At 37.1% G+C, this 18,895-nt stretch overlaps 1 protein-coding gene and 1 pseudogene across 24 annotated transcripts in view; both read left to right on the top strand.

The window, feature by feature from the left end:
- Positions 1-18,895, top strand: part of ZMYM4 (zinc finger MYM-type containing 4) — a 154,049-nt gene that overhangs the window by 80,883 nt on the left and 54,271 nt on the right. For 13 of the 24 annotated variants that reach the window (XR_010147165.1, XM_001166982.6, XM_063782852.1 and 10 more), the window contains 3 exons: positions 10,870-11,391; positions 13,140-13,201; positions 13,563-13,733. The exons of 6 other annotated variants lie outside the window; for them this stretch is intronic. Coding sequence is in view for 17 of the 18 variants with exons in the window: in XM_001166982.6 (XP_001166982.2) it covers positions 10,870-11,391; positions 13,140-13,201; positions 13,563-13,733 (755 nt within the window). In the remaining variant the exon portion in view is untranslated. Of the gene's footprint in view, positions 1-8,592; positions 8,778-10,869; positions 11,392-11,540; positions 11,723-13,139; positions 13,202-13,562; positions 13,734-18,895 lie in introns of all 24 variants that reach the window. 5 more of the 24 variants (XM_063782875.1, XM_063782872.1, XM_063782878.1 and 2 more) reach the window with 3 other exon arrangements.
- On the top strand, positions 2,708-3,712 carry LOC101057861 (large ribosomal subunit protein uL18-like; annotated as a pseudogene).

Here is an 18,895-nt window from a genome sequence, read left to right as displayed (position 1 = left end):
ATAGTTTATTACAGTGATGTGCTTCAGTTTTAATAGACTTTTGACAGTTTTTAGGTAATTGCTGAATGTTTTATCAGTTTACCTCTAATCTTCTTGATCATTGTTGCCAGAACACTAGAAATAACAGGGATCATTCTAAAAAGTAAAGTCTGTTGTACTTGTTCTCATATTGAAAAACAATGATTTGTTTTATAAAATGGTTTATACTGTACTTCAAAGTCATAATTTTTAAAGCCTTAGTGCGTAAGTTAACTATTAAAATTGGTAAAAATCAAACTCATTTCTATCAGAAATGTATCAAGTGTAAATATTTATCACCTTTTGGTAAGCTATAAAATCAGATTGATCTAAATATTCCACTGGTTTCAAACTTTAAAAAAAATTTTGAAACACTGTTAGAAATATATTTTACATTGAGACATATACATGTGTATTTCTGTGTGTACACAAACATTTCTTGTAGCGTTACTTATTGTCATTCTATATGATACACTTCGCTTTCTGTTCTAGCCCATTAAAAAAATACTGGTTCCTTAATGTGCCCATCCCTGCAACTTGAAAGAAGACTAAATTATTACATTGTAGTTATTATCTCGTTCTCATGCAGAGTTTTCTTTTGGCTATTGCCATATTGATAACTATGATTCTTTTTCAGTTTAGGATCATACATAAGAATTAACCATTTTTCTATTGTAAATGTGCTCTGATAAGAATCACGGTCTGTCTCTAAAGGAGAAAACTAGAGTGGCTGTTGAGGAGCCACACAGCCACACAGTTCAGCATGCTTACCAAGATTTATTGTGTTTGTTCCCAAACTTTATTAATACTTGCCATTGTAATTATATAAGTTAACATGTACATTTTTTTACACTAGTGAAATGTTACTTTGAAAAGTAAACTTGTTTCTGTGAAAATTTGAGTGCTTTAGAAAAACTAAGCAAGTCAGTAAAAACATGGATGTGCAAGTGTCTTTACTTTCTCCCTCCATTTTAAAGAAACTCAGATTGCAATCATGAAGATGGCCTATATGGTTGTGATTTATTTATTTTTATTTCATTTTTTTTGAGATGGAGTCTCCCTCTGTCACCTGGGCTGGAGTTCAGTGGTGTGATCTTAGCTCACTGCAACCTCCACCTCCTGGGTTCAAGCGATTCTCGTGCCTCAGCTTCCTGAGTGGCTGGGATTACAGGCATGCACCTGGCAAATTTTTGTATTTTTAGTAGAGATGGGGTTTTGCCCTGTTGGCCAGGCTTATCTCGAACTCCTGACCTCAAGTGATCTGCCTGCTTCAGCCTCCCTAAGTGCTGGGATTACAGGCGTGAGCTCTGGTGTCCGGCCTGTGGTTTAGTTAAGAAAGACATATTAGTATAGCCATTATCAAAATCTTGGCTGATATTAAATGATTGGTAAATGTGCTTTTGTATGTCTCAAGTAAAAATAAATGTTTAAGGCAATTGTGTTTCATTTTTAATGATTTTTGGCTTTGACTGTTGAATTACATTGTGATCTTATAAAGGGTTTTTATTATTTAGGAAATTATATTTTATTGAATAGCAGTAATAGTCAGATCATCTCTTAGAAATGTTTATGTGACAGCGGCCGAGCGCGGTGGCTCATGCCTGTAATCCTAGCACTTTGGGAGGCTGAGGCAGGTGGGTCACTTAAGGTCAGGAGTTCGAAACCAGCCTGGCCAACATGGTGAAACCTCGTCTCTACTAAAAATACAAAAAAACCAGCCAGGCGTGGTGGTGGGCACCTGTAATCCCAGCTGCTTGGGAGGCTGAGGCAGGAGAATTGCTTGAACCCGGGCAGTGGAAGTTGCAGTGAGCTGAGATCATACCACTGCACTCCAGCCTGGGAGACAGAGCCAGACTCTGTCTTTAAAAAAAAAAAAAAAAGTTTCTGTGACAAAACAAAGTGCTAACTTAAGCTTTTATTTAAAACAAATCACAATCACCTTGTTTTTGTTCTTCATTTTTTAATTTATATAATTTAATTTTTGTTTGTTTTTCATTTTATATATATATATATATATTTTAAAGACAGAGTCTCTCTCTGTCACCCAGGCTGGGTTCAGTGGCACAGTCATAACTCACTGCAGCCTTCAACTCCTAGGCTCAAGTGATCCTCCTGCCTCAGCCTCTTGAGTAGCTGGGACTACAGGTGTGTGCCACCATGCCTGGCTTGTTTTTTAATTTTATTTGTAGAGACGAGGTCTTGCTGTGTTGCCCAAGCTGATCTGAAACTCCTGGGCTCAAGTGATCTTCCTGACTCCATCTTGAAAAAAAAAAAAAAAAAAAAGTAGCAATCTCAGGGAATTGTTAGAGAACCATGATTTCTAAAGTTGAAATTACTTTTTTTTTTTTGAGACGGAGTCTTGCTCTGTTGCCCAGGCTGGAGTGCAATGGCACAATCTCGGCTCACTGCAACCTCTACCTCCCAGGTTCAAGTGATTCTCCTACCTCAGCCTCCCTAGTAGCTGGGATTAAAGGCATGTGCCACCACGCCCAGCTAATTTTTCTATTTTTAGTAAGTGGGGTTTTGCCATGTTGGCTAGGCTGGTCTCGAACTCCTGACCTCAGGTAATCCGCCCACCCCACCCTCCCAAGATGCTGAGATTACAGGCGTGAGCCACCACACCTGGCCGAAATTACTATTAATACTAGTTTATTTCTGAAAATTATGCTTTGATTAAAAACAAAAATGTGCCCTTCCCACTCCCAGCACTGCTGGGCCTGTAGGTCTCTGTCCAGCTGCAGACAAAGATCTCTCTTCTGCAGGATGGGGTTTGTTAAAGTTGTTAAGAATAAGGCCTGCTTTAAGAGATACCAAGTGAAATTTAGAAGATGACGAGAGGGTAAAACTGATTACTATGCTTGGAAACGCTTGGTGATACAGGATAAAAATAAATACAAAACACACAAATACAGGATGATAATTCGTGTAACAAACAGAGATATCATTTGTCAGATTGCTTATGCCCTTATAGAGGGGGATATGATAGTCTGCGCAGCATATGCATATGAACTGCCAAAATATGGTTTGAAGGTTGGCCTGACAAATTATGCTGCAGCGCATTGTACTGGCCTGCTGCTGGCCTGCAGCCTTCTCAATAGGTTTGGCATGGACAAGATCTGTGAATGCCAAGTGGAGGTGACTGGTGGTGAATACAATGTGGAAGGCAATCATGGTCAGCCACGTGCCTTTACCTGCTATTTGGAAGCAGACCTTGCCAGAACTACCACTGGCAATAAAGTTTTGGGTACCCTGAAGGGCGCTGTGGATGGAGGCTTGTCTGTCCCTCACAGTACCAAACGATTCCCTGGTTATGATTCTGAAAGCAAGGAATTTAATGCAGAAGTACACCGGAAGCACATCATGGGCCAGAAAGTTGCAGATTACATGCACTACTTAATGAAAGAAGATGAAGATGCTTACAAGAAACAGTTCTCTCAATACATAAAGAACAGCGTAACTCCAGACATGATGGAGGAGATGTATAAGAAAGCTCATGCTGCTATACGAGAGAATCCAGTCTATGAAAAGAAGCCCAAGAAACAAAAAAGAAGAGGTGGAACCATCCCAAAATATCCCTTGCTCAGAAGAAAGATCGGGTAACTCAAAAGAAGGCAAACTCCCTCAGAGCTCAGGAGCAGGCTGCTGAGAGCTAAACCAAACAATTTTCTATGAGGATTTTTCAGATAAAGACAATAAACTGATGGATAGCAACAACAACAACAAAAAACAAAAACCAAAGAAACAAAAAACAAAAATGTGCAGGAGGAATATGTTAGAATATTTCACAATATTTATTTATATGATAGTTGAATTCCTTAGTTGGTGGTTATACCTTGAAATGATTCTTGGATATAGCATAGAATTATCAGTATACTGCTAAAGCAGTGACTAAGAGGGACAAAGAATGGCGGTTGACTTTACCTCGAAGTATGAAATTTGCTTTCATTATAAAACAAATATTGTTCTTAAATTACTTAAAATAACTTTATTCTCCTTGTGCAAAATCTAAGTCTGTTTGCATTTTACTGATCACAGTCTCTATTACACAAAGATTTTCCTCCTGAACTCACTGCTCTTTATTAGAGCTTTCTTGTAAGCATACTACAAAGCTGTAATATTCTCAATCTTAAAAAAAATTCTTATAAAAAACCACAAGTAAATAGGCTGGGTACAGTGACTTGCACCTATAATTCCAGCATTTTGGGAGGCTGAGGTGGGAGGATCGCTTGAGTCCAGGAGTTCAAGACCAGACTGGGCAACAGAGCAAGACCTTGTCTCTACTAATAATTTAAAAATTAGCGCATGCGCGCGCGCGCGCGCGCGCGCGCACACACACACACACACACACACACACACACACACACACACAGCCGAAGTCCAAAAAACAAAAACCTCTATTAAGGGCCTCTGAATAGTTATCTCTGTTCCTTCAGTTCCTCTGAAGAATTATTTTATACTAGGATTCTCAAGTTATCTCCTCTCAATCTCTATTGGGATCACTCCACTCTGACTTGTACACTCATTTTCCCACTGATGTAGCTGTTGTCAAGTTAGAAGTTAAGTTCTCAGTCTTCATTTTATCAGTCATCTCAGCAGCATTCATTATGGTTAAGGCACTCCCTCCTATTTTCTTCTTTAGCTTCTATGACACCAGTCTCCTCATTTTTCTCCTACTCTATTAGCTGTTCCTTCTTAGTGTCTTTTTCTGACTCCTTCATTTTGACCAGATTTCTAAATACTGAAGTATGTCAGGACTCTCAGCTGTCTTCCATCTGTAGTAAATAAACTCACTAGGTGATCTTACCTAGTTTCATGAATTTTAAGTACCATCTCTTCATTGATGAGTCCCAAATTTATGTCTCATTTCTTGGCCAGTCTTCTCTTAACTACAGGCTAATATATCCAACTGTCTTCTTGATATTTCCATTTGAAGATTTAAGAAGGATTTCAAAATCTACCATCCCAAAACCAAATTATTCATTCTCCCTCTTTCAGTGTGGTCCTCCCTTAGTGTTCCTATCTCAAGAAATGACACCCTGTTGTGTTATTCTTGACTCCTTTCATACCCAGCATCTCATATACGTATCAGGCAATGCCTCTACCTTCAAAATATATCCACACCTGACTACTGTTCTTCACATCCACCATTATTATTACCTTGGGTTTAACTACCAGTTTTTCCTTGAGTTATTGTAGCTTCCTAAGTGGTCCTAAGTGGTCTTCCTGCTTCCATTCTTCTTCTGCTCCGTATAACATTGAACACTTCATAGTACACAGAAGCTATATGTAGAATGTATGATCCTTGTAAAACATAAATTATGTTAATTTGTCTGTAGAGTCTTCTAACGACTTCCTTTTACACTTACATACATTGCAGTTTTTTCCTGTTGCTTGCAATTTCCTAATAGATCCATTCTGTTTATTTCTCTTTTCTCATTTTTTAATCACTCTTCCTCTCATACATGCAATTCCAGCCATACCATCCTTGCTTTTCCTCACATACGCCAAACATACTCACAGTGTCTAAAAGCCAGAAATCTTCCATGAGAAATTTGTGCTTTCAGGTGTTTCAGCTGCTGAGATCGTAGTGTTCTGTTTTGTTCTCTTGTTATAAGCTCTGAGAAACAGAAACTTTCTTTTATTTGGTTATATGGATCACAAGGATGAGAAGAATTCTGATTCAGTTAAGTAATGTAACTAGTACTTACATTTTAGTTGCATAAGATTTTATGCAGCCTACAGATTTATTGTGTAAGTACCAAAATTGCTAATTCACATCAGTTGCTTTGTTAGAAATTGACATCTCTGAGGCCAGGTGCAGTGGCTCATGCAGTCCCAGAACTTTGGGAGGCCAAGACAGGAAGAGTGCTTGAGCCCAGGAGTTTGAGACCAGCCTGGGCAATGTGGTGAAACTCCCATCTCCACAAAAAATTTAAAAAAAATTAGCTGGATGTGGTGACATACATCTGTGGTCTCAGCTATTTGGGAGGCTGAGATGGGAGGATCACCTGAGCCCAGGAGGCTGAGACTGCAATGAGCCATGGTCATGCCACTGCACTCCAGTCTGGGTGACAGCAAGATTCTGTCTCAAAAAAAGAAAGAAAGAAAAAAAAAGAAATTGGCATCTCTGAGAAAACTGTAAATCTCCAGTGCATTTCAAAGATTTAAAAAATTTTTTTCACTTAACAGATCTTGGGAATTCATAAAGCTGCCTCATTCTCTTTAACAGCTATATAATATTCCATTAGAGGTATGTATTATAATTAAGTTAGCCTCACTGATGAACACATATGCTGTTTTCAGTCTTTTTCTGCTATAAATGTTCTTTTTCATCACTCTCTTGTGAGATTATATCTGCAGGATGAATTTGTAAAAGTTGAATTGTTGGGCTGGGCGTGGTGTCAAACGCCTGTAATCCCAGCACTTTGGGAGGCCAAGGCGGGTGGATCACCTGAGGTCAGGAGTTTTGAGACCAGCCTGGCCAACATGGTGAAACCTTGTCTCTACTAAAAATACAAAAATTAGCCGGGTGTGGTGGCAGGTGCCTGTAATCCCAGCTACTCAGGAGGCTGAGGCAGGAGAATCGCTTGAACCTGGGAGGCAGAGGTTGCAGTGAGCCAGGATGGCACCACTGCATTCCAGCCTGGGCGACAGAGTGAAACTTTGTCTTTAAAAAAAAAAAAAAAAAAAGTTGAATTGTTGGGTCAAGAGTTCTGTGTATTCAAAGTATCAAAAACATTGCCTAATTGCTCTTTATTAGTTTTATACCAGTTTGCATTCCTACCAGCAGTATTTGACTGCAGGGGTTGGCAAACGTTTTTCTGTTAAGGGCCAGATGGTAAATATTTTGGACTTTGCAGCCTACATGTGGTCTCTTTCAAAAACTTTTCTTTGTATATATTTTAGTCTTGGGCCATAGTTTCCCAATTTTGGCCTATAATATAGCTGCAAGACTTTATTTTTTATTTTTATTTATTTTTTATTTTTGAGACAGAGTCTAACTGTCGCCCAGGCTGGAGTGCAGTGGCGCAATCTCAGCTCACTGCAAGCTCCACCTTCCAGGTTCATGCCATTCTCCTGCGTCAGCCTCCCGAGTAGCTGGGACTACAGGTGCCCGTCACCACGCCTGGCTTCTTTTTTTTTTTTTTTTTTAAGTAGAGACAGGGTTTCACCGTGTTAGCCAGGATGGTCTCAATCTCCTGACCTCGTGATCCACCCACCTTGGCCTCCCAAAGTGCTGGGATTACAGGCGTGAGCCACCGCACCCAGCCATCTGCAAGACTTTTATCAAAACTTTTTGTCATTACCAACCTGCTGTGTGAATGTGATATCTCATTTTATTAGTTTGCATTTCTCTTGTTGAACCTTAGTATTTTGCTCTCTCTGAAATATTTGTTTGAGCCCTTTGCTTTTATATGTGTATTTGGTTATTTGTCTGTATCTTTACTGAACTATAGGTCCTATCTTTATCTTTTAAGGAAATTACCCTTTGTGATATGAAATAAAACCTTTTAAATCAGTTTATCTTTTTATCTTTTTGATTTGGTTTGTGTTTTCTCATCTCTAGCCATTTTTAAAGTCACATTTGATCTGTTATATTTTTATTTATAATTGATCTTTTATTCTGGATTTTTTTGGTCATTATTAGAAAGGCTTGTCTCTGCGACTCAAAAATAATTCTTCCATAGTTTCTTTAATATTACTAAAATAATTCTTCCATAGTTTATTTAATATTACTGTTTTATTTCTTTATGCCTAAAACTTAGATACATCTGTAAAATTTTTTGATGTGAGTTAGGGATCTCATTTTTCCATATGACTACCCTTTTCTTCAAATACTATATCCTGGATTTAAATGTAATGATAAGGGGCTGGGTGCAGTGGCTCATGCCTGTAATCCCAGCAGTTTGGCAGGCTGAGGTGGGCGGATTGCTTGAGCTCAGGAGTTCAAGACCAAACTGGGTCTCTACAAAAAATACAAAGATTAGCCAGATGTGGCGGCATGCGCCTGTAATCTCAGCCACTTGAGAGGCTGAGGTAGGAGGATTGCTTGAGTCCTGGAGGCGGAGGTTGTAATAAGCTGAGATCATGCCACTGCACGCCAGCCTGGGTGACAGAGCCAGATCCTGTCTCAAAAAATGAACCAACTAACTAAATAAATAAGTAAATGTAGTGATATGGAAAGTTGCTTACAATATTACTTCTTAGTATTGACTTCTCATGCACTATAGAACTCATTGTTCTGACTACATAAAACGCCTAATTTTTCATTTATGAAAAATTACAGAGCACATGCTATGTGGTCAGCTACTAATGATGAAACGTTGAGATGGCTCACCTGTAAGTTCTTCAGCATACATCTCCTAAGATTTTAGCATCTGTTTTACTATCTGTTGTCTCAATTGATTATTTTAGAAAGTATAGACAATTTTTCCAATTATATTATTGCCTCTACGTTTATTAGCAAATGTTCTTATGATAGAAACAAGCTTTTCTCTCCTTCCCTTTGACATTATGGACTCAAATCATTATTTACCCTCATACTGTTTCTAATTTTCTGTTTATTTTTTCTAGCTCTGTGAGGAGGAAGAGTCATAGCTATCTCTTTCATCATTTTATCCCTAGAACCTAGTGCAATACCTACCACAGAGTGGTTTCCTAATAAATATGTACTGAATGAATGAATACTTCAAGCAGTGGGGAGCTATTGAAGAATCTCAAGGGAGGATGTAATGTGAAATGATTTACATTTTGGAAAGGTAATTCTGGTGTCATTATGGAAGAGAGCAACTTGAGCAAAGCTCAGAAAAAAAAAAAAGAAAGAAACGGGGTTGCCCTGTCACATCACCCAGGCTGGAGTGCAGTAGCACAATTATAGCTTGCTGCAGCCTCAAACTCTTGAGTTCAAGTGATCCTCCTTCCTCAGCCTCCTGAGTAGCTAGGACTGCATGTGTGTACCACTACACCTGGCTGATTAAAACAAAATTTTTTTTTGTAGAGATGGGCTTTTGCTATGTTGCCCAGGCTGGTCTTGAACTCCTGGCCTCAAACAATCCTCTGGCCTCAGCCTCCCAAAGTGCTAAGATTATAGGTGTGAGCCACTGTGCCTGGCCCAGGAAAGCTTTCCTTTGGGTTCTGTATCAGTTGGGACCTGATTACAGATAATCCAACTCAAATCAACTTAACAAAAGGAATTTATTGGATTCCATAATCCAGAGAAGGGTTGAAGAACCAGCCACATGAAGGATGTAACTGGGCTTCAGGAACAAATAAGAGCAAGGATGCCAGTGCCACTAATATTTTTAGTCTTCGCCTCACTCTATTTTTATCAGTTCCAGTTTGTTTGCTGATGTATCAATTAAATGTGGTTTGGGCATAGAGTTTATAAGGGTATGGTTGCTTCCTGAGTATCCATGTGGACTGAATTAGTATACCTTTGAAGGTATTGTAGAATCCAGGAGGAGACGTGGAGTATTAGAACTAGGTGCTGAGTGGAAAAGATGGATTTGAGAGAGATAAGTAATAAAGTTGACAGAATTTGTCCAGGGGGAAATCTTGAGCAACTGCTGGTTTGGTGAATCTGTTAACCATCTGAGGGAAATATAAGAAGCATATGCTTGGAATGGGAGGGAACATGATGAGTTTTGATTTTAGAGATGCTAAGTTGGAGAACATGTAGGAGCTAGTTGAATATAGACATCCGAAATCTTATAAGAAAGGTCTAAGCTTAAGTGCTTAGGAAGTCAGTAGCAAAGGTAAGTGTTATGGAGGTGAACAAAATAGCTCAGTCTGAGTGTAAAAGTAAAGAGAACGGGAATCTTGCAGAAAAACTAACATTGAAGCCATGTGAACAGAAGAAGAGGAGTATAAAATAAATTATAAGGCAATTAAGGAAAGTAAGAAATAAGAGTACCAAAGAATCCAAAGGAATTTTATCCATGAGGGATATGCCATTTAGGAATTGAAAAAAGTCAATTTGCTTTGACCATTAGGAGATCATTGATGATGTTAATGAGAAAAGTTCCAGTGGAAAGTTGGGAGCTGATTGTATTAAGCTCAAAGGGTTAATGATAGAGATGAAGTAGAAGCAAACTAGGTAGAATTTTTTTCCTTCAAGTTTGTGAAGGGAAGATGAATGAGGGCATTGTAGGGTTAGGGCATGAATGAGGGCATTGCTTTGTTTTGTTTTGGAATGGGAGAGATTAGTATATATTAGTAGTTTTAAACAGTAAATAGTCTTTTATTCTAGGTTGGATAAAATTTATTTTTATGTGTAAGTATTAACTGCCGTCAGTGTTTATTAGTGTTAGTGCAGAGAAAATGGGACTCAGACCAAAGACCTGAGTGCTAATCTCAGTTTTCCCTGAATAATCGCCATAATAATTATAATTACCATTTTATATTCCCTTCTATTTGTCAGTCATTGTGTTAGTAGGTCTTTTGTACATACTATCACTAATCCTCACCACAAATTTATCTCCAAGGTGAGTATTATGCTGTTGTATAGATAGACTCTGAGAGTTTACTTTTTAGGATTACATAGATTTTCAGGATCATGCTTTGATTTCAACACAGATATGTCTGATTCTGAAGTTGGTGCTCTTTTCTCTATATCACGTAGCTTTCTTTTCTAACCTAAAGTAGTTTCTCAAGTTTTGGCTCCTTGTTTCCTTAACTGTCAGATAGGAATAGTTGTATCTGTCACACCTATATCAAAGTGTTAAATGAATACTATGGTAATATCTGTATTTTGTTTGAAAAAATATTTATTTGGTTAAATACCAGACTGACCTTATCATTGTGGTCATCTTTAGCACTATCATTTGTCTAAACAGTATTTTACTTTTTAAGGTGGTGGTATCATGGATACAGAAATGTCTGAAGATACAGACCACAACTTAACTCCTACCCTTGACAGCATGTCTTATGGAATGCCGAATCAAACAGGATCTGAAAATTCATTGCTGGATGAAGATGATTATTTTTTGAACTCTGGGGATCTTGCAGGAATTCCAGTCGTTGGTAGTGACAATGAGGATGAACAGGATTTTAGTTCAAAGGACAATCTTGTTTCTTCAATTCATACTGATGATAGCTTGGAAGTAGAGAGAAGAGTCACACAGCATGAATCAGACAATGAGAATGAAATACAAATTCAAAATAAGTTAAAAAAAGACTTTCCTAAACAATTTGATCAGGTTTCTGTCTTTAAATCAATACGGAAAGATTTTAGTCTAGTAAGAGAAAACAGCAAAGAGACATTTTCTGGAAAGGAGAAAAATAGAGACCTAACTTATGAACGTGAAAAGCGGTTGGATAAACCCCATAAAGATTTGGATTCAAGGTTGAAAAGCAGTTTTTTTGATAAAGCAGGTAATAATTGTTGGACTTAGAACCATAAAACACAATTAAAAATTACCGATCATAATATATAGCTTTTATTACTTTTGATGTTAAGTGAAGTATGAACGGTTAAATTCATTGTAAGCTTGTCATTTTTCTTTTGTCCTTGTTCTTTGCAGAGTGACTGAATTTCTCCCAGTAACTTTTGGTAATGGTATAAATGGTTGAAAATAGCTCTAAACCTCATTTCTCCCTCCCCTGGTTGCAATGTTTTGATGAGAAAGGCAAGATACTTGAATCACCTGTTCATTTTCTTTGGTTGAACATTGGAACCTGAAGTTGGATTTAACTTCTTTGTGCTGTAAGCACTAATTCAAACTGCTGTCTCACCACTTAGTCCAAATTAGGGAGTTATTTTATTTTTTTAATTTTAATTTAATTTTTTGTTTATTAACTCTCACCTCTATCTGAAAGGGAGTTTTTTTAAATAAAAAAAACCAAACATTTCTAATTTATGTTTTAGAAGTTTCTTGAGGTTCCTCCTGAGCCTCTTTGCCCAGTGTACCCTATACTTTAGCTTTAGTTAACATTCTTGAATATATCACATATTTCCTTCTATGCCTTCCTTTCCTCCTGCTATTCCATTTGCCTGCATGTCATTTTCTCTCTGTATATTTGCTTGTGAAAGTACTTCTTATCCAACAATGCCTAACTCATAAACCTCTTCTACTCTGTCATCATTCTAACTGCTCTACATCAAGAATGGTTTCCTTATCTATATTTCCACAGCATTTTCATGCCTCATTATTTATAGTACTTATCACACAGTATTATAGTTCTATATTTGTTTTACCTTACCTACTAGTGTAGGAGTTGAGGGCCAGATTGTATCTTACTCATCTTTGTATTCTTGGGGCCTAACCTGGTGTAGTAAAATAGTAATTCTTCAATAAATGTTCAATAGCTGTGAAGGAAAGCAAGTATTCTATACCAGTCCTTGTATTTCTTCTAACAATGCTAGGAAATGTATGGTAGAAAGAACAAACCAGTATTGTTAAAAAGACAGCTTTTGAGTATGTACAAGTCTGTGCAAGGATATACTATATTTTTCTCTATAATTCAGTATATATTTCCAATATCCCTTCTTGGGGTATGAGAGTCATGTTTCTCAAGGAACATAATGTCTAGTAGTAGAATGGACAAGACAAGTCAGGCCGTAGAAGTGCCAATGTCCAGCTGAATAGCGTAAGATTTAATTTACAGTTAAAGACAGTGGTAGAAGAGTTTGTCATAAGGCAGTTCAAAAAGATGTCTTTCAAATAACTGAAACTGTGTTTTAGGGATTCTTAGAAGAGAGATGATTTTTAACTTAGTGAACAGGGAAGGTTTTATAGAGGAGAGGTGAATTTTTAACTGAGCTGAGTCTGGAAAACTGTATAAAGATTAGGATAGACAGAGGGGACTTGGAATAGAATAAGTAGAAATGGGGGAGAACAAAGGCAAGCAATTTTCAGAGCAAAAATAATTTTTTTTTTTTTTTTTTTTTTAGGTTTGAGCAAGGAAAAAATGTAGGGTAAGGCTAAAAGCTAGGTGGGGCCAGATTGTGCAGAACTTTGAGTGAAAATACCTTTTGGGTGTTTTTGGGACCCAGTTCACTCTAACGAGCATCTTTGTTGGAAAAGAGAGGTGATTATCAAATGATAGCTTTTTAGGTCACTCTTTGTAAGATTTGTTATTCATATACATGTGTTTGTTTGTTTTTTTTTTCCTTTCAATAGCTAATCAAGTTGAAGAAACATTACATACCCATTTACCACAAACCCCAGAAACAAACTTTAGGGTAAGTTTTCAGTGTGTATGTAGATTGCTGTAACTGTGACAAGTGTCAAAGTTTTCTTTATGTCACTTTCTAAATTCTAACAATGTATTAGGTAGAGCACTGATTTTTTTTTTAATTTGCTTAATATTTGTTTAAGGTCATCATCGGAGACATTCTAAAAAGCCTCAAATCTTAGGGTCTTTATTTGTATTTGGTATTTGGACATATAACACAATTACTTTTAGGCGTAGGCATAAGATCCAAAAGCTAATGAATGTCCATAGAGTTCTTCATTTCCAATGAGCTTTTCTTTGGGTGTTAAACCTGAAGAGGAATCATTTTAAAATCTGAATATTTATTAATCCTTTATATTGTGTTTTAGGATTCCAGCTACCCATTTGCCAATAAAGAATCCATTGGTTCGGAACTGGGGAATTCCTTTGCATCAAATATTAGAATTAAAGAAGAACCTTTGGATGATGAGTATGACAAAGCAATGGCACCACAGCAGGGACTACTAGACAAAATAAAAGATGAACCTGACAATGCTCAAGTAAACATTTCACCTTTTTTCCCCCCTTCTTTTTGTTCCACACATTGAATTATTCATTTGAGAGAGGAAGTGCTTAAGAAGTGAAATAGTTTGTTGACAGGGTGAAAGGAAACTCTTAAAGAAGGTTGAGGCGATTTGAATTACCATATAAGGCATTAACGAGCTATATGAAACTTTTCCTGAGTAGTAATTAAGGCTTTTAATCATCTTTGTTTCTTAATACCACTGTGATTTTTGCAATGCATTTTAGCGCAAGGCTTTGAGAACTATACAGCAGATATGGTTGAAGATTTATGGTAGTTTATAAGTTTGTGGTGCAAGCAAGTTTATGTAGGATAGTAAGCCTTTTGCAGTTAATGCTAATGAAGTACAGGCTATATATGGATTTAAATATTTTTCAGGAGGGGTTAATGGACAGATCATCTTTGGAAGGGTTAATTGATTGAAGAACCAGTTCATTGGATTAGTGGATAGAAGGTAAAGGAGGCTTTGATGAATGATACATGATTCCAAGTTTGAGATCTGTGAGTAATAAGAGTGAAGGTAGAGCTCTGCTATTTCAGGGTTGCTCTGGAGATAAAATCATAGAGATCTTAAAACTGTGAGGTCCTGAAGTCAGCTAAGCTATCCATGCACTTAATGATGTTGCTGTTGTTGGAATAGAAGAAAAAAGTTATATCAGATGCTGCAATCATTTTGAAGTGCAAGAAGGGGTCCAAGGGACAAATATGCAATAGCAGCAATTATTTGAGGGTATCTGTGTTTTGTAAAGATGGTATGAATGAATTGGCTCTTTTTCTGAAATGACATTTAATCTGGGGGAAGCTTATATTTTCCTATCTTTCTGTTTATATTAGAAGGTTTGAGACTGTCAGACTTCTGTGGAAGTGCTTTCTTTTTCTTTTCTTTTTGTTTTTTCTCTTTTTTTTTTTGAGACAAGGTCTTGCTCTCTTGCCCAGGCTGGAATGCAGTGGTGCAATCACTGCTCACTGCAGCCTCAACCTCCCAGGCTCAAGTGAACCTCCCAGCTCAGCCTCTTGAGTAGCTGGGACCACAGGCGTGTACCACCACACTGGCGAATTAAAAAAAAAATTTGTAGAGGGGCCAGATGTGATGGCTCACGCCTGTCATCCCAGCACTTTGCAGGCTGAAGCCAGCAGATCACTTGAGGTCAGGAGTTCCAGACCACCCTGGCCAACCTGGTGAAATCCCATCTCTACTAAAAATACAAAAAATTAGCCAGGCATGGTGGCGGGTGCCTGTAATTCCAGCTACTTCGGAGGCTGAGGAAGGAGAATCACTTGAACCAGGAGGTGGAGGTTGCAGTGAGCTGAGATTGCGCCACTGCCCTCCGGCTTGGATGACAGAGTGAGACTTTTTTTTTGGTAAAGTAACTTGCACAAGCTTGTCTCTAACTTCTGTGCTCAAGCGATCCTCCTGCTATGGCCTTCCAAAGTGTTGGGTTTACAGACATGAGCCACCGTGCCTGGTCAAGTGCATTTTTCATTTAGATGTTTTTGGACAGGATTTCTCAAACTCCACAGCATTGACATTTTGGACCAGATAATTCTTTGTTGTGAAGAAATGTCCTGTGCATTGCAGGACATTTAGTAAGCATTTGTGGCCTCTACCTACTACATGCCAGTAGCAGCCTCCTCCCTTGCCAATTTTAACAAAAAATGATCTATTGAGAACCATTGTATTAGAGTAAGCAGATGGAAGAATAGGAGATTGCAGAGGTTGGTGATTCATGTGAGTCACTGAGTCAAATTGATGCCCAGTTAGCATGAATTCCATGACGTTCAGTGGAAGTTGGATGTGTTAGGGTAGTGATAAAGCTATAGGAGTTGGATGGATATGAGTATACTTGCTACAAAGAAGAAAGTAGAAGGAATATAAATAGATTTTTCTATTCTATTTAAATAGAAGGTAAATAAAAGCATGTTTATAGAAGCAGGTAATGGGGATCTTAGATATCTGAATTAGGGATAAATAGATGTCCCAACACCTGGGGAAAGTTCATGTGGCAGTACATGCTTCAGAAGACTACAGCCATGTCTATATGAAGGGCAGATCTTGTATCTCTTCTCCTGCCCCAATGTGGGCATGCTGGCAGGGTACCAAAATCATCTCTTTCTTTTGTATTTGAACCATGTGACACTTCCTTGGGACAAAAAGGCACTTAGAGCATAAACCAAATACAATAGGGGTAGAGAACACTGAGAAGGTTATTAGTATTGTTGTTTTCAGAACAATCAGAGGTTCCAGTGGCTGGAGAATATAAATAGGATGGAACAGATAGAAACACTTAAATTTTTATATACTTATTCAGAATTATAAAATGTGTTATCAAATACTGAATATGAATATGAAGTTTCATCATGATTATGGGAAGAACTTCCCCAAAGGCTTACTCCCTGATTGATTGGACTTGAGAATTAAGCAGTAATGTGAGTAGTTCCTGGGCATAAGATCCAAAAGCATTCTTTACCCTGACCCCACAATAAGGGACTTGTAGTATGTGAGTGAATAGAGCTAGGTTTTCCCTGAGGAGTCCTTTTTGTTGTCAGCAATACCAGTCCTATAGGATCAGACCTTTGATAATTCTTCTAGAAATCCCCCAGAGCAGCTCTCATGTTATAAACTAGATATGTGATTCTTTCCTTCTTTTCTTTTTCTTGTCTTTTCCACACCCATCTCCACCTTCCCTCCTTCTTTTAGAAGAGTATTGCCTTTCAATATTGCATAATTTATTACTTTTATTCATTTCCCATGGACTGGAAAAGAGAACTCTAGTGTATTATGTTATTAGTCTCAAAAAAGTACTATTAGCCTCTCATAAAATACTGATAGATTTTACAGTTGTGGTCAGTGTTTACTTTCGACCGTCAGTTACCAGTAACTTCTTTCATGGTTCAATAAAATCATAGCTTTAGTTTATGGCACCTTTTCAAAACTTCCTTTGGCTTTTCTTTGTGCTTAATTTAGGTAGTTTTGCTTTTAGCTCACTTCCTAATTCTCTTTTTTACACAATTCATCTTGGTCCTTATTTCTTTACTTTACTATATAAACAAGGTGCTGAAATGTGTGTGTATGTATTTAACTTCCTCTACCCATTTGCTCTTGGTTATTTCTTCAGTTATGATATTCTGGATTTGCCAGTCATTGTCTGTCCTCCTGCCTCTATTACTGGCATAATGTCATTGGGTCTCACAGTTTCATTTCTTCATTCTAATTCTATTGCATGTTTCTATAATGTTTTCTGTAGTATTTTTACAGTTACAGATGCTTTTACACGTACTGTGTTGCTTAATTCGCCTAACAACCCTGTATAAGATGGCCAGAGTAGAGGATGTTAACATTTATAGGTGAGAGAGCTGAGAGATATAGAGATTTAGTTACTCAAGCCCTCATGGCCAGGAAGGAGCCAATCTGGGGTCATAATCAAAGTCTTTTTTTTTTTTTTTTTTTTTAGTCTACCAATCTTTCTGTAAATAAAAGTTGTTTAATTTAAAAAATACCTAGGGAAGGTTTCAAAATAGATACTTTAAAGAGAGCCAGAGACCTCATTTTCCTCTTTTGCCTTTTCCATAGGGTCTAAAAACTGTACATTCAGTAAATACTACATTAAAGTCATGATTTCTTTTTCTTCTTGTTCATAATAATAGAGGACGAGCTAATGTGTAGTCTCTCATTGAAAGAACTCAATTAAAATGGGAAAGCAAATGAACTAATTGTCGTCATAATAGTGATTCACACAGTTTTGGAAAGAAAATGTAGTAATTCAAATGTTGGGGCTGTTTTAGCCATATTGAGTTAATTTGGCAATAGAAACTGTGTTATTCATTTCTAAAATACTTTCATGGGATATTAATATTGATCTTCATTTGTAGTAAACTAAGAAGCTAAAGGTATTGGTAAAGGAATTTTTTTGTGTTTTGGCATGTGTTTTTCTGCTTCTGAAAGCTTTTGGGTTACCAATTAGATATTTACTTTTCAGAAAATATTTATTAGTATTTGGCTACTCATTGATTTGTTTATCAAATACTTGTAAAATTAGTGATCATGGGAGGATACAAACATAAACCAAACATGATTGTGCCTTGAAGGCATTGTGGACCATACAAACAGTACTTAAGATGTATACTATTTTACTATATTACATAAATAATATGTACTCAAGGCTAAAGGAATCCAGCAGAAGTTTGCAATAGCCATCACAGAGACTAAGAGAGCTGACTGGAGACCGTTAATGTATGCCAATGAGTATTGGTTGTTTCTGGAGTTTTCTGAGATTAAAATAAAAATATTTAAGGAAATTTTCTTTAATACACTATATAATGAAGGAATGTCATGATTAGTCGATGTTAGAAAATCTTTTAATACATATATTTCATCAGCAGGTCAAATAAGGGTATCTGTAATAGTCACTTTATTAGATGCCAAAAGACATCTCATGTAATTCAGACATTTCTTAGAATAGATTTTTTCTTGATCATAGTAAGGAACTACTACTTCAGATCAGTAACAGTTATTGAAGTTGAAGTAAAATGATGGAAATCTTCTGTTAATATTACTAAAAGAATACAAGTTGCGGATGTCATCGTTATTATTTAACTCTTGTTGGATTTTTACTTCAATCCATGTTAAAGAAATTAGAAGAAAAAATAATGGAAAAAGGGAAATAAAATTATCACTTGCTATTAAGAATATTTATGAAAGAATTAATAGAATTCATGAAAATTTAGTGGAGTACCTAGTTGAATTATACCAATACTTCTATAAATAAACTTCCCAGTTAGATGATATAATGAAAAAGATACACTATTCCCAGCAGCAACTAAAAAGTACTTATATCAAATACAACTTGAAATAATGAAGAGACCATCTTTTTAAATATAAGAAATATGAAGATGTCAGTTATTTTTAAATTAAGATTTAAGGCCAGGTGCGGTGGCTCACGCCTGTAATCCTAACACTTTGGGAGGCCAAGGGGGGGCGAATCACTTGAGGTCAGGAGTTCAAGACCAGCCTGGCCAACATGGTGAAACCCTGTCTCTACTAAAAAATACAAAAATTACAGAAATTAGCCGGGCGTGGTGGTGCATGCCTGTAATCACAGCTACTCGGGAGACTGAGACAGGAGGATCACTCGAGCCTGG

This window comes from Pan troglodytes, chromosome 1 (genome assembly GCF_028858775.2).
Source record: "Pan troglodytes isolate AG18354 chromosome 1, NHGRI_mPanTro3-v2.0_pri, whole genome shotgun sequence".
Classification (NCBI taxonomy): domain Eukaryota; kingdom Metazoa; phylum Chordata; class Mammalia; order Primates; family Hominidae; genus Pan; species Pan troglodytes.
Note: the sequence above shows the minus strand (reverse complement) of the source record. Positions and strands in the feature narration are given on the sequence as shown.